Genomic DNA, 15094 nt, shown 5'->3' on the forward strand with positions numbered 1-15094 from the left:
TGAATACCCCACTTCCAAAACGAAATTGATTTCAAGAGTTTAGATGAGCAAACTACTATAAATAAGTATATAATAGCTTAAGATCAGAGGGTAATTCTATTACGTAAGAAAAAGACACTACAGGGGCACCTGGGTGGCTCAGTGGGTTAAAGCCTCTGCTTTCAGCTCAGGTCTTGATCTCAGGGTCCTGGGATCAAGCCCCTCATCACATCAGGCTCTCTGCTCAGCAGGGAGCCTGCTTCCCCCCACCTTCTCTGCCTACCTCTCTGCATACTTGTGATGTCTGTCTGTCAAATAAATAAATAATAACTTAAAAAAAAAAAAGACACCACCTTCTAACTTTTCCACAGTTAAACAGCCTATACTAAATATGAAATATCCTCAGTAAGACACTGTATAACTCAGCTCTCTTCACTTTAGGGGCTCTATAGTTCAACACATAAAGAGAGAAACATACTTAAAAAGAAGTTGAAAGTTTGTCACAACATCTGTATGTATTCAAATTCCAAATCATGTAAATATAAATTCTTGAAAATAAAATTTTTTAAATGATGCAAAAGGTTGGAAACAATGTGTTAAAATCCAACAATCCACTGCAAATTATTATTATTATTATTATTTAAGATTTTATTTATCCACTTGACAGACAGAGATCACAAGTAGGCAGAGAGGCAGGCAGAGAGAGGGAAGCAGGCTCCCCGCTGAGCAGAGAGCCCGATGCGGGGCTCGATCCCAGGACCCCGAGATCATGACCTGAGCCGAAGGCAGAGGCTTTAACCCACTGAGCCACCCAGGCGCCCCAATCCACTGCAAATTATTAAAAATTTTACTTGGAAGGAATTGCACAATGTTATTTCTATACTCTACCTGCTCAATGTTCTGATACAATATTTCCTTTACTTTGGTCCAAAATTAAAAAAAATAGTTTTGGTTTTTTTTTCAATAAAAATAGTTTTTATTTTAAATGATAAACTAGTCAAATTCATAATTTATTTGCATCCTATAGCCATAATATTCCTTTTGGATAATTCCTTCAGGAATATAAAAAAGTCCATATAAACTTTTCAAGCATTTCCTCCCACGTTCTATTATTTGCAGTAATGACTTAGAGATTCCTAACTTCAAAAGAGTTGAATTTCTACAGTATTTCTTCCAAATCAAGAAGTTCCATAAGTAAATTAAACTAATTCTGAGCTATCAGAGATCTAAGAAAGGAACATTATCTCATTCCAACTTTAAGACAGATATCCATGAGCCAGAACATGTTTTTAAAAATGCATTCTAGGGGCGCCTGGGTGGCTCAGCGGGTTAAAGCCTCTGCCTTCGGCTCAGGTCATGATCCCAGAGTCCTGGGATTGAGCCCCGCATCGGGCTCTCTGCTCGGCAGGGAGCCTGCTTCCTCCTCTCTCTCTCTCTGCCTACTTGTGATCTCTGTCTGTCAAATAAATAAATAAAATCTTTTAGAAAAAATAAATAAATAAAAATGCATTCTAGGGGCACCTGGGTGGCTCAGTGGTTTACGCCTCTGCCTTCGGCTCAGGTCATGAACCTAAGGTCCTGGGATTGAGTCCCACATCGGGCTCTCTGCTCAGCAGGGAGCCTGCTTCCCCCTCTCTCTCTTTCCCTGCCTCTCTGCCTGCTTGTGATCTCTGTATGTCAAATAAATAAATAAAATCTAAAAAAAATAAAATAAAAATGCATTCTATCAAAATATAACACACATAAGTTGTCACAATTAGTATTTTTCTATAAATTTTGAGTTTTACTACTAATGAAAACAACTTTCTAGATAATTTGATCTAGTCTCAAGTTTCTTTTGATGGAGGTAATAAGTATATAAGTATATGTGTAAAGGTGGAAAGGTAATGATGAGATACTTGTTTGAAATTAGAAAAGAAATTCTGATGGTAAGATATCTAGCATATATGTATTAATGTAGCATTATATACCGCCAAAAACAGATGGCCTATAGAAATAAATGCATTATGGGGCGCTTGGGTGGCTCAGTCAGTTAAGCTGCTGCCTTCAGCTCAGGTCATGATCCCAGGGCCCTGGGATCCAGTCCCTCATTGGGCTCCTTGCTCCGCAGGGAGCCTCTGCCTGCCGCTCTGCCTGCTTGTGTGCTCTCTCTCTCTCTCTCTCTGACAAATAAATAAATAAAATAAAATCTTAAAAAAAAAAAAAGAAATGAATTAGACAATGATTTGGTAGCTTATAATAAACTTAAGTGAAAAAAAAATCCCTTTGAATCCTTGGTATAGTGTACATTAACATGGTTTGTTAAATATGAAGACTTGGACATTTCATTTTAATCAGTCATACTTTATGAAGTCAAATCATTGTACTGTGACGCATTCCTGCATTTCCCTGTCCCCATTTTAAATGTTTGTGACACTGTCCTTTTTTGTCTTGTGCTTATTTTTGAGACAAAGAAAATGGATTCCGCCCCTCCCCGGCCAATCTATACAGCTTTTATTTTTTTGTTTGGTAACGTTTTTCTCTTCTTTTATAAGAGCAGACATTCTTGCTCTTCCTAATTTTTTTTTAGTTTGATTCTTATTTCCCTTAAACAAGGGTCAGTATCAATATCTGTTCTGTTTAGAGTATCTTTCAATCTCTTGTAAGCATAAGTTGTATCAAGAACTATACAGGGTGCCTAGATTGCTCAGCTGGTTGAGTGTCTACCTTTGGCTCAGGTCAAGGGCTGCATGGTGGGCTCTCGGCTTGGCAGGGAACCTGCTACTCCCTCTCCATCTGTCTACCTCTATCTCTCCTTGTGCTCTCTGTGTCAAATAAATAAAATCTTAAAATAAAAAAACAAAAAAAATTATATAATTTTTGGGGTGCCTGGCTTGTTCAGTCAGAAGAGCATGCAGCTCTTGATCTTGGGGTTTTGAGTTTGAGCCCCACGTAGGGCAAAGAGATTACTTAAAAATAAAATCTTTAGGGGCGCCTGGGTGGCTCAGTGGGTGAAGCCTCTGCCTTCAGCTCAGGTCATGATCCCAGGGTCCTCGGATCGAGCCCCGCTTTGGGCTCTCTGCTCGGCAGGGAGCCTGCTTCCCCCCTCTCTCTGCCTGCCTCTCTGCCTACTTGTGATCTCTGTCTGTTAAATAAATAAATAAAATCTTTAAAAAAAATAATAAAATAAAATCTTTAAAAAAGAAAAGAAGAACTGTATTATTTTCTTCCCCATTATCATTTTCTGACTATGACAATGATCAGCATGGATATTGGGACTGCATTTCATGGGGGAAAAAACCAAAACACTTTTGGCAGTAAGCTTAGCACAACCATTATTTTAACAAATACAGAATGCTTCTTATTTTTTCTTCTCTAGGTAAACTACTTGAAAGCCAACTGATTATGAAATAAATATGTATTTATATGTTCCTTAATAAAAGTAAATTTTCCTGTTGTTGTGTGTGCATGATGTAATTTAATACCAGTCTGAACAGCTTGTAGCTGTTATTTTGTTATTTGTTATTCCTTAAAACTAAAACACATCTTTACAGTATTTAAAGAACGTTAGAAAATCTTAAGAAATTTCTACTTTTATTTTATTTATGCCAGAATTAAGATTATTCCCATATTTCCTATTAAAAGAAAAATATGCTAAAGTACCTGTGTCGCTGTAATTCGAGTGCATGGGTTGAATAAGAATAAGCCTTGTATGAGATCTAGCAAGTCGTCTCCTGCTGCAATGAAGATGTGTTGTAACGGGATTCCAGGAAAACTCTTAAATGTCACGAAATCTGGAAGACTACACATGTCCTGTAAAAATATTTATAATTCAAACTTAGGGACTGAAAGGTATATAGCTCTCAAATGAAGAACTAAAAACTGTCAAATGGAGAATGTAATGATTTCCATCGAACTGCTTTCCACCATTGTCAAAAATCATTTGGTCAGATTCAGTGACTGTCCTGGGCACTGGACTTTTCATCCTGGAACCACAGCCCAGTTTATTCATAATCTTGTGGAGAAGGCCTGGTACTGTGAACGCTGCTATGACTTAGCCATTTTGGTACTATGGCAAGGTTAAGCTGGTTACTCTAACCCCTGCTGCTCCTATAGCTATTCAGAGTTTGAAACAATTTGTATACCACAGTTTCAAGAAGGTAAAGTCTGATTAAAATCTCTTTTCCAATAATTATTCTCAGGAGATAGGGCTGTAAGAGGAAGGAAAATCTAAAGTATTACAATTTTAAGAATAAACAAGTGAGGGGTACCTGGGTGGCTCAGTCAGTTAAGCGTCTGCCTTTGGCTCAGGTCATTATCTTGGGGTCCTGGGATCAAGTCCTTCATCAGACTCCTTGCTCAGTGGGAAGTCTGCTTCTCCCTCTCTCTCTGTCCCTATCCCCGATGCCCTACCCTCTTGCCTGTGCTCTTTATCAAATAAATAAATCAAATCTTTAAGAATAAACAAGTGAGATTACCTTACTGAACTATAATATATAAAATTTAGCAACTTGAATTACTGTAAATTTTACCCAAGATTTAAGATTTCTTTTTTGTAGACAATGTAACAGGTTAAAAATATTCAAGGTACCGGGCACCTGGGTGGCTCAGTTGGTTAAGCGACTGCCTTAGTCCCAGGATCGAGTCCCACATCGGGCTCCCTGCTCGGCAGGGAGTCTGCTTCTCCCACTGACCTCTCTCCTCTCGTGCTCATTCTCTCTCTCTCTCAAATAAATAAATAAAATCTTAAAAAAAAAAAAATTCAAGGTACCGATACATCTTAACTGTTGGTGAAACTTCTACAAATACACCCTAAATCCACCAAGATGTTGATAAACATGAAATACCCACCAAAATGAATTATCATGTAGCTGGTAAAAAGAAAAAGCTGAGTACTAAATATTAAGTAAAAAGAGCAAGTTGGGGGGGGCGCCTGGGTGGTTCAGTTGTTAAGCGTCTGCCTTTGGCTCAGATCATGATCCCAGGGTCCTGCGACTGAGCCTCGCATCAGGCTCCCTGCTCAGCTGGAAGCCTGCTTCTCTTCCCACTACCCCCTGCTTGTGTTCCCTCTCTCACTGTGTCTCTCTCGGTCAAATAAATAAATAAAATCTTATTAAAAAAAAAAAGAGGGGCGCCTGGGTGGCTCAGTGGGTTAAAGCCTCTGCCTTCGGCTCGGGTCATGGTCTCAGGGTCCTGGGATCGAGCCCCGCGTCGGGCTCTCTGCTCGGCGGGGAGCCTGCTTCCTCCTCTCTCTGCCTGCCTCTCTGACTACTTGTGATCTCTCTCTGTCAAATAAATAAATAAATAAATCTTAAAAAAAAAAAAAAAAAGAGCAAGTTGGTTGCAAAAAAACTATATGGTATGATCCCATTTTTATTAAAAAAAAGACAGAAAATGCAACTCTATGTTTATATGCTTGTGTATGTATCCTCACAGCAAGATTTTCCACGAAACTGACAGTGATTAACCCTGGGATGGGAATTACTGGGATGGAGAAAGGGCAACATGTACAAAGGAGGCTGGACAGTATAACACAATTTTAACTTTCTATTTGACATAAATTTTTCAAAGTATTTATTACTAGTAACTTAAGAAAATGAATACATTTCTTTAAGTAATACCTACATGACAGCAACATAAAGAGTCCTAACAAAATTTCAAAGAACATGTATGAAGGCTTACAGGCCACTGTTCTTCAGTTGGTGTGCCCAAAGTTTCAAATATTCTTGTTAGTTGATCAAGGTCTGAATCTCCTGGCAAAAAAGGAACCTGAAAGAGAGTGAGATGTAGGTATTTCAAGGTGGTTTATAATAGTTATACAAATACTACTACAAATTCCATAAAAAAACTAAGCTGTAACAAAAATAAAAACGTAGTCTGAGGTATACTAGATGTGGCACTAGATTCTACTACTGCTAATCAAATGAAGAGCACCGTGCTCCCCATTTTATTCACTCCACAAATCTTTAATAAACACTGTGCAATAAGTATGTGGTAGTTAATTAAACCCTAGGCATTTAAAGTAGGGAACAAGACAAGGACACTTGGGTGCCTCAGTCAGTTGAGTGTCCAACTTTTGATCTCAGCTCAAGTCTTGATCTCAGGGTTGAGACTTTAAGCCCCACACCCGGCTCCATGCTGAGTGTGGAACATACTTAAAAAAAAAAGAAAAAAGAAGTGAACAAGACACTTCTTGCTCTCCCCTGGGGTGGCTGTGGGGAATGTTGGTAGTACAACTAAAGGGGCATCTCCCAGATGATGTTTTCAGGGAGACCACAGGATCCTAGCATACACAAAACAGCACCTAGTCTAATCTACAAAAGCCAACGAAGGCTTCCTAGAGGAAGAACCAACCAGTGAAAGTTAAAAAATGAAAGAGTTAGCCGGAGGAAAAGTGTTAAGATGGAGGAAAATTATTCTAGCTAAAGTACAGGAGCAAGGGCGCCTGGGTGGCTCAGTGGGTTAAGTCTCTGCCTTCGGCTCCGGTCATGATCCTATGGTCGTGGGATCAAGCCCCGCATTGGGCTCTCTGCTTGGTGGGGAGCCTGCTACCCCTCTCTCTGTCTCTGCCTGACTCTCTGCCTACTTGTGATCTCTGTCTGTCAAATAAACAAATGAAAAATCTTAAAAAAAAAAAAAAAAGGTACGGGAGCAAAGGCTGGCAGGCAGAAGAACATCTATATTACAATCTTATTTAAATAATATCTTGGCATACTATTTCTCTGAAGAAGTATAAAGGTAAACTTTAAAAGGATAAATGATAAGTTAAAAATCAGAAACTAGCAAATAATTAAAATCCTTGCTATATATATAGACATTATTTTCCAATTCATCCTCAAACATCTTCTTAAATATATAGGAGAGTAAAAAAGAGTTTGCTCTGTGAAGAGAGACTGTTCATACTATTACAGGCCTTCAAAAAATTTACCAGCTCAATGAGAAAATGAGATTAAGTACCAGCTTTCCCACATTTCTATTACTGTCGACTACTACCACTACCAGCACCAACCCCTGCCAAAAAAGCATTTAATTCTGTCAGTTATCAATTCCAAGCTCATCCATTTTGCCTTTTCTAAGAAAATAGATTTGGGCCTTTAAATGTTTTACTTTTGCCAGCTGAAGAGGTCAGCAGATGCTGCTGGATAAACACTACAGAAGACTTTTGCATCCTGGCTCTAGCTTGTATGCCCAGCTGACTCCTGCAGCACTCTCAGCTTCTCTACCAGCAGGTTCCCACAAATGTGGGCAGTTTCTTCAGTGCCCAATGCACAGAGCAGCTTCCCTCTACAGAGGGTTGTGTAACAGAGTGCCTCCAGAAAACTACCTCCCACAGAAGAGCTTTCCTCTGCATGCAAGACAGACTTTCAACAAGTTCTGCCAACACAGTTCTACAATAACTTCTCTATCATCAGTGAGCCACACATTACAAGGTCCAGAATTCAGTCCCTGGGTCCTCTTCCTTGGGTGCTCTGTATTAGTCCTAGGGTGGCTGCTCCTTTTGTCTACTCCTATATGCTTTGAAATAGTCTCTTTACCTTTTCTTCTTTGGTTTATTTATTTTAGAGAGAGACAGAACTCAAACTCGTGAAGCGGGGAGGGAGAGGAGAGAGAGTCTTAAGCAGATGCGACACTGAGCAGAGCCCACTGTGGGGCTCAATCTCACAACCCTGAGATCGCAACCTGAGAAGAAATCAAGAATCAGACACTAAACCATATGCACCGTGCAAGAACCCCTCTCATTAGTTTTTATTAGTCAATCTTTCATTATTCCAATCAATAATCATAGTTAATTCTTAATATTAAACTTCCCTTTTTAATGTGTGGTTTCTATTTTCTGACTGGATCCAGATTTAATATAATCCCTATGTATAACACTAGACTATTATGTATATGAAATGTGTACCCAAAAAAAGAAACCTGAAGTTATACTAACACTGCATGAATATTTTTAGGCATGCTATTATTTTTACTTCGAAGACTACTAAAATAAATTGTATTATGAGATCTGAAGAGGGGGGCCTGGGTGGCTCAATTGGTTAAGCATTTCCCTTTAGCTCTGGTCATGATCCCAGGGTCGTAGGGTCAGGTCCCATGTTGAGCTCCCTGCCCAGCTGGGACTCTGTTCCTCCCTTTCCCTTTGCTCCCCGCCACCACTTGTGCTCTCTCAAATAAATAAATAAAAATCTTAAAAAAAGAAAAAAAAAAAAAAAAACCTTAAGAAAAGGACCCTCCTCTTCGAGGGAGGAGCAAGATGGCGGAGCAGTAGGAGACTTAAATTTTGTCTAGTCCCAGGAATTCAGCTAGATAGTTATCAAACCATTCTGAACACCTACAAACTAAACAGGAGACTGAAAAAAAGAACAGCAGCAAATCTATGAACAGAATAGCAACCGCTTTCTGGAAGGGTAGTCATGCGAAGAAGTGAATCCAAGGTGATATACAGGAAGACAGACCATGGAGGGAGCCTCAGCAAATGACAGAGCAGCAGAGCATGAAATCAGAAGTTTTAGAAGTCTGTTCCACTAAGGGACATCACTCCAGTGGCTAAGCGGGGGGATGGAATCCTTGGTGGGACAGTGTGGTCTCAGGACCCTCGGAGTCACAGAAAGACTGGGGGTGCCAGAGTGAGGCAGAATTCTCAAGTATCGGAGAAGGGAAGCCAGCTGCAGAGATGGAGCCAAGGAATGGGCTCTCAGCTTGCCGTTGCCATAAACTGGATCTGAGGTACAGTCGGGCAACTGCTCTTTGAGCAGGGACTCAACAAGTGGCAGATCCTGGGAGACTTCCCTTCCTCCTAAGGAGAAGCAGCATTGGAATGTGCTGCAGGAATCGCCTGGGTTTGGAGACTCCAAACGGGGCTGTGCGTCAAAGATAAAAACGCTCGGTCACAGGCTAGGCAAGTACAGAGTGCCTACAGAGACCGGGGAGACAGGTGTGACTGACTGCTTTTCTCTGAGGGATCACCGAAGGGGGAGCCCCGAGCTCTCGGCTCCTCTAGGGCTGGAGATTGGGAGGCCGCCATTTTCATTCCTGTCCTCCACAGCTGTACAGAAAGCTTTCGAGGAATGAAAGCTACCGAAAAGCAAACCCAAGCAGATTATTTAGCCTGGCCCCTGACAAGGACGGAGCAATTCTGCCTAGGGCAAAGACATTTGAGAATCACTGCATCAACCCCACCCCTAGAAGATCAGCAAGAACATCCAGGCAAGACCAAGTCTGCTGATCAATAAGAACTGAAAAACTCCAGCGTTAGGAGAATACAGCACATAGAATTTACGGCTTTTTCCCCAAGATTCTTTTGTCTTTCAAAGTTAATTTTTAATATTGTCCTTGTTTTTTCTTTTTCTACTTTTATTTAATTTTTCCTCTTTCCCATTTTAACCAACATCTTACCATATCAATTACTTTTTAAAAAAATCTTTATTTTTTTAATTTTTTAAATTTTTTTTTTAAGATTTTATTTATTTATTTGACAGAGAGAGATCACAGGTAGGCAGAGAGGCAGGCAGAGAGAGAGAGAGGGAAGCAGGCTCCCTGCTGAGCAGAGAGCCCAATGCGGGACTCGATCCCAGGACCCCGAGATCATGACCTGAGCCGAAGGCAGTGGCTTAACCCACTGAGTCACCCAGGTGCCCACTTTTAAAAAATTTTTAATTTTCATTTTTACAGTCATATTCTATCTCTTCATTATATTTAACCTTATTTTTTGTATATATGTTTTTCTTTATTTAAAATTTTGAGATACAGTTTCTTTTTTTTTTTTTTAAAGATTTTATTTATTTATTTGTCAGAGAGCGAGCGAGCACTGGCAGACGGAGGCAGACGGAGGCAGAGGGAGGCAGAGGGAGAAGAAGGCTCCCTGCCGAGCAAGGAGCCCGATGTGGGACTCGATCCCAGGACGCTGGGATCATGACCTGAGCCTAAGGCAGCTGCTTAACCAACTGAGCCACCCAGGCATCCCGAGATACAGTTTCTTCTAATAGACCAAAATATACCCTATATCTATTATATGGCTATGTTCTAGTCTCCCACCTGATCACATTCTTTTTTTTTTTTTTTAACTTTTTAAATTTTTTTCAATCAACTTATCAATTCTTTTTTAAAAATCTTTTTAAATTTTCATCTTTACAGTCATATTCCATCCTTTCATCATATCTACCTTTATTTTGTGTGTGTATGTATGTATGTGTGTGGTGTGTGTGTGTGTGTATATATATATATATATGTATGATTCTCTCATATATATACACATGATTTTCTTTCCTTAAAATTTTGGGAGGCGGTTTCCTTTAATAGACCAAGATACAGTCAAAATCTAGTGTGTGGCTCTGCTCTATTCACCAGCCTGATCATATTCTTCTTTTTCTTTCCCTTTCTTTCCTCCCCCATTTCAGTTCTCTTCTGATTTTTTAGTGTTTATTTTTCCAGGGTAGTTGTTACCTTTTTACCATTTTGTTCTCTCATTCATCTATTCTTCTCTGGACAAAATGACACAACGGAAAAACTTAAAGAAAAAACAAAACAAAACAAGAGGCAGTACTGACCACCAGGGACTTAATCAATAGGGACATTACAAAGATATCAGAACTAGAGTTCAGAATGATGATTATAAAGATACTAGCTGGAGAATCCCTTTCTAGAGAAATAAAAGAACTAAAATCTAACCAAATCGAAATCAAAAAGGCTATTAATGAGGTGCAATAAAAAATGTAGGCTCTAACTGCTAGGATAATTGAGGCAGAAGAAAGAATCAGTGATCTAGAAGACCAAATGATGAAGAATAAAGAAGCTGAGAAAATGAGAGATGAACAACTACTCGATCACGAGGGGAGAATTCAAGAGGTAAGTGATACCATAAGACGAAACAATATTAGAATAATTGGGATCCCAGGAGAAGCAGAAAGAGGGGAAAAAGATATACTGGAGCAAATTATAGCAGAGAACATCCCTAATATGGGGAAGGAAACATTTATCAGAATCCAGGAGGCACAGAGAACCCTCCTCAAAATCAGTAGAATAGGTCAACACCCCCTTGTCTAACAGTAAAACTTCCAAGTGTCAGACACAAAGAGAAAATCCTGAAAGCAGCTCGGACAAGAGGACCTACAACAGCAGAAACATTAGATAGGCAGACTTATCCACAGAGACCTGGCAGACCAGAAAGGACTTGCATGATATATTCAGAGCACTAAATGAGAAAAATATGCAGCCAAGAATACTATATCCAGCTGGGCTGTCATTGAAAATAGAAGGAGAGATAAAAAGATTCCAGGACAAAAAAAAAAAAAAAAGCTTCCAGGACAAATAAAAACTAAAAGAATTTGCAAACACCAAACCAACCCTACAGGAAATATTGAAAGGGGTCCTCTAAGTAAAGAGAGAACCTAAAAGTAACATACACTAGAAAGGAACAGAGACAATATACAGTAACAGTCACCTTACAGGCAATACAATGGCACTAAATTCATACCTTTCAATAGTTACCCTGAATGTAAATGGGTTAAATGCCCCAATCAAAAGACACAGGGTATCAGAATGGATTAAAAAAAAAAAAAAACAAGACCCATTGATATGCTCAAGAAACTCATTTTAGACCCAAAGACACCTCCAGATTTAAAATGAGGGGGTGGAAAACCATCTACCATGCTAATGAACATCAAAAGAAAGCTGGGGTGACAATCCTTCTATCAGATAAATTAGACTTTAAGCCAAAGACTATCATAAGAGATGAGGAAGGACACTATATCATATGTAAAGGGTCTGTCCAATAAGAAGATCTAATAACTGTAAATATCTATGCCCCTAACATGGGAGCAGCCAATTATATAAACCAATTAATAACAAAATGAAAGAAACACATTGACAATAACACAGTAACAGTAGGGGACTTTAACACCTCCCTCACTGAAATGGACAGATCATCCAAGCAAAAGATCAAGAAGGAAATAAAGGCTTTAAATGACACAATGGACCAGATGGACAACACAAATATACCCAGAACATTCCACCCCAAAGCAAAAGAATACACTTTTTTTCTCTACTGCACATGGAACATTCTCCAGAATAGATCACATCCTGGGTCACAAATCAGGTCTCAACCGGTACCAAAAGATTGGGATCACTCCCTGCATATTTTCAGAAAACAATGTTTGAAACTAGAACTAAATCACAAGAGGAAAGTTGGAAAGAATGCAAATACATGGAGCCTAAAGAGCATCCTACTAAAGAATGAACGGGTCAACCCATTCATTAAAAAAAAAATTTAAGGGCGCCTGGGTGGCTCAGTGGGTTAAAGCCTCTGCCTTCAGCTCAGGTCATGATCTCAGGGTCCTGGGATCGAGTCCCACATCAGGCTCCTTGCTCAGCGGGGAGCCTGCTTCCCCCTCCCTCTCTCTCTGCCTGCCTCTCTGCCTCCTTGTGATCTGTCAAATAAATAAATAAAATCTTTAAAAAAAATTTAAAGATTCACGGAAACAAATGAAAATGAAAATACAACTGTTCAAAATCTTTAGGACAAAGCAAAGTCGGTCATAAGAGTAAAGTATATAGCAACATAAGCCTTTCTCGAGAAACAAGAAAGGTCTCAAATACACAACTTACACCTACACCTGAAGGAGCTGGAGAAAGAAGAGCAAAGAAAGCCTAAACCCAGCAGGAAAAGAGAAATAATAAAGATTAGAGCAGAAATCAATGAAATGGAAAACCAAATTAATAAAATCATGAATGAAAGAGGAGATCATGGGGCGCCTGGGTGGCTCAGTGGATTAAGGCCTCTATCTTCCGCTTCGGTCATGATCCCGGAGTCCTGGGAGTCGAGCCCCGCATCGGGCTGTCTCCTCGGCGGGGAGCCTGCTTCCCTTTCTCTCCCTACCTGCCTCTCTGCCTACTTGTGATCTCTGTCAAATAAATAAAATCTTTAAAAAAAGAAAAAAGAAAAGAAAAGAAAGAAAGAGGAGATCACAACCAACACAAAAGAAATACAATCAATTATAAGAACATATTATGAGCAACTATATACCAGCAGATTTGACAATCTGGAAGAAATGGATGCATTCCTAGAGACATAGAAACTACCAAAACTGAAAAAGTGGGAATTCTGAACACAGACTAGGTACTGATTTATCCTTCCTTTTCTTCAGATGAGAACAGTATTGTGGTTATGATAAAAAAAATTCTGTTAGAGAAAAAATCTTTGAGAGAAATAGTATATGGAGAAAATGGCATGGTATCTGGGATTTGTGGCTAAAAATGGTGTGAGGGAATTATAAAATAATATAGCTGGTTTGGGTACACTGAGGCTCATTTTTCTCTCCAGAGTCCCCTGCTGAAACTCTCATCCCTTCTGCTTCAATATGGACTATTTTCTCTCTGGGCCTGATGCACACCTGCTTCTTCAGAACTTCCTTTCACTATTAAATGAGAAATTCTATTCACCCCTTTTCTGTGTTCAATCTCATGTTCTCTGGGTCCCACATCTTTCTCTTGATTTACTCTCACGTAATAGTAGAGCACAGCTTCAAATAAATTCCTAAGAAAGGAAGCAGATGTAAAATTTTTAGTGTAATAAATTGTATTTATTCTCAAAACTAACTGAAAAATACAAATGGGCACAAAACTCTAAGTTGGAAATTATTTTTCTTCACAATGTATTCTATTGCCCTTAGGATTTCAGTGCTACTTTTGAGAAGTCTGAAACCATTCTTTCCCCCTAATCCTTCATTATGGTTTCTATGTAAGCTCTCCCTGTTTTTCCTCTCTTGGAAATAAAGTATTTTCCTTATAGTCTGGTCCTCTGAAATTTCACAATACGCCTTTGGCATGGGTCTTTTTTCATTCACTATGCGGAGTCTTTGTTGCACTTTAAGTCAGTTCACACCCACCAATGCTAGGCTATTATCTGGTGAATTTCCTATCCTACATTTTCATTTATTTATTTATTTATTTATTTAGTAAGGTTTTATTTATTTATTTGACAGAGATCCCAAGTAGGCAGAGAGGCAGGCAGAGAAGAGTGAGGGGGAAGCAGGCTCCTTGCTGAGCAGAGAGCCCGATGTGGGCCTCGATCCAAGGACCCTGGGATCGTGACCTGAGCTGAAGGCAGAGGCTTTAACCCACTGAGCCACCCAGGTGCCCCTATCCTACATTTTCTTTGTTCTTTTTTATTATATTCTAGGATCAATCCTGGATCAATCGGTTAGCTTAATTTTTTGGTCTTACTTGATGAAAGAATTCTTTTTTTTTTAAGATTTTATTTATTTGACAGACAGAGATCACAAGCAGGCAGAGAGGCAGGCAGAGAGAGAGGGGGAAGCAAGCCCCCCGCTGAGCAGAGAGCCCGATGTGGGGCTCTATCCCAGGACCTGGAATCATGACCTGAGCCAAAGGCAGAGGCTTAACCCACTGAGCCACCCAGGTGCCCCCCCAAGTTCTATTTTTTTTTTTTTAAAGATTTTATTTATTTATTTGACAGACAGAGATCACAAGCAGGCAGAGAGGCAGGCAGAGAGAGAGGGGGAAGCAAGCCCCCCGCTGAGCAGAGAGCCCGATGTGGGGCTCTATCCCAGGACCCTGGGATCATGACCCGAGCCGAAGGCAGAGGCTTTAACCCACTGAATCACCCAGGCGCCCCATGGAAAGAATTCTTGAGCTTACTTTCCCAATCTTTCCACTGTCTCTGTTTGCTTTTAGTTATCCTACATAAAAATTTTCAAGATTGCCTTATTCTTCGACTGATCCTTTAGTAATAGAGCATCATGTTCTTGTTTTACAGATGGAGTATGTTCTCTTAGTTCTCTGAAGGTGTGGTAGAGATAGAGGGTTAAATTTCTTCTGCTACCTGTCTATTTTCCCCAAATTTCTTTCTTCCTTTATTTTTTTAAAAAGATTTTATTTATTTATTTATTTATTTGAGAGTGAGTGAGTGAAAGAGCATGAGCAGGGAGGGGGCAGAGGAAGAGGGAGGAGACTCCCCACTGAGTAGGGAGCCTGAGTGGGACTCAATCTCACCTGAATCAAAGGCAGACAATTAATCGACTGACCCACCCAGGTATCCCCCTACAAATTTCTTTTATTGTCAGTCTTTCACATTGAATCCTTTCATCAAGTATCATTTTTTTAATATTTACTTATTTGAGAG

The 15094-nt window shown here is 39.7% G+C and overlaps 2 protein-coding genes across 10 annotated transcripts in view; one reads left to right on the forward strand and one right to left on the reverse strand.

Annotated features, from left to right (window-relative positions):
• CCDC125 (coiled-coil domain containing 125) overlaps positions 1-3415 on the forward strand; it is a 34316-nt gene extending 30901 nt beyond the window's left edge. The window contains exon 12 of the mRNA XM_080803925.1: positions 3338-3415. Coding sequence (XP_080660051.1) covers positions 3338-3361 — 24 coding nt within the window. The 3' untranslated portion in view covers positions 3362-3415. The remainder of the gene's footprint in view (positions 1-3337) is intronic.
• Positions 1-15094, reverse strand: part of CDK7 (cyclin dependent kinase 7) — a 40340-nt gene that overhangs the window by 7821 nt on the left and 17425 nt on the right. For 8 of the 9 annotated variants that reach the window (XM_080803927.1, XM_080803929.1, XM_080803928.1 and 5 more), the window contains 2 exons: positions 5641-5727; positions 3622-3771 (listed from right to left, as the gene is read on the reverse strand). In XM_080803927.1, the coding sequence (XP_080660053.1) occupies positions 3622-3771; positions 5641-5727 (237 nt within the window). The remainder of the gene's footprint in view (positions 1-3621; positions 3772-5640; positions 5728-15094) is intronic. The other variant, XM_080803931.1, reaches the window with a different exon arrangement.

Source organism: Martes martes (genome assembly GCF_963455335.1).
Source record: "Martes martes genome assembly, chromosome: 5".
Classification (NCBI taxonomy): domain Eukaryota; kingdom Metazoa; phylum Chordata; class Mammalia; order Carnivora; family Mustelidae; genus Martes; species Martes martes.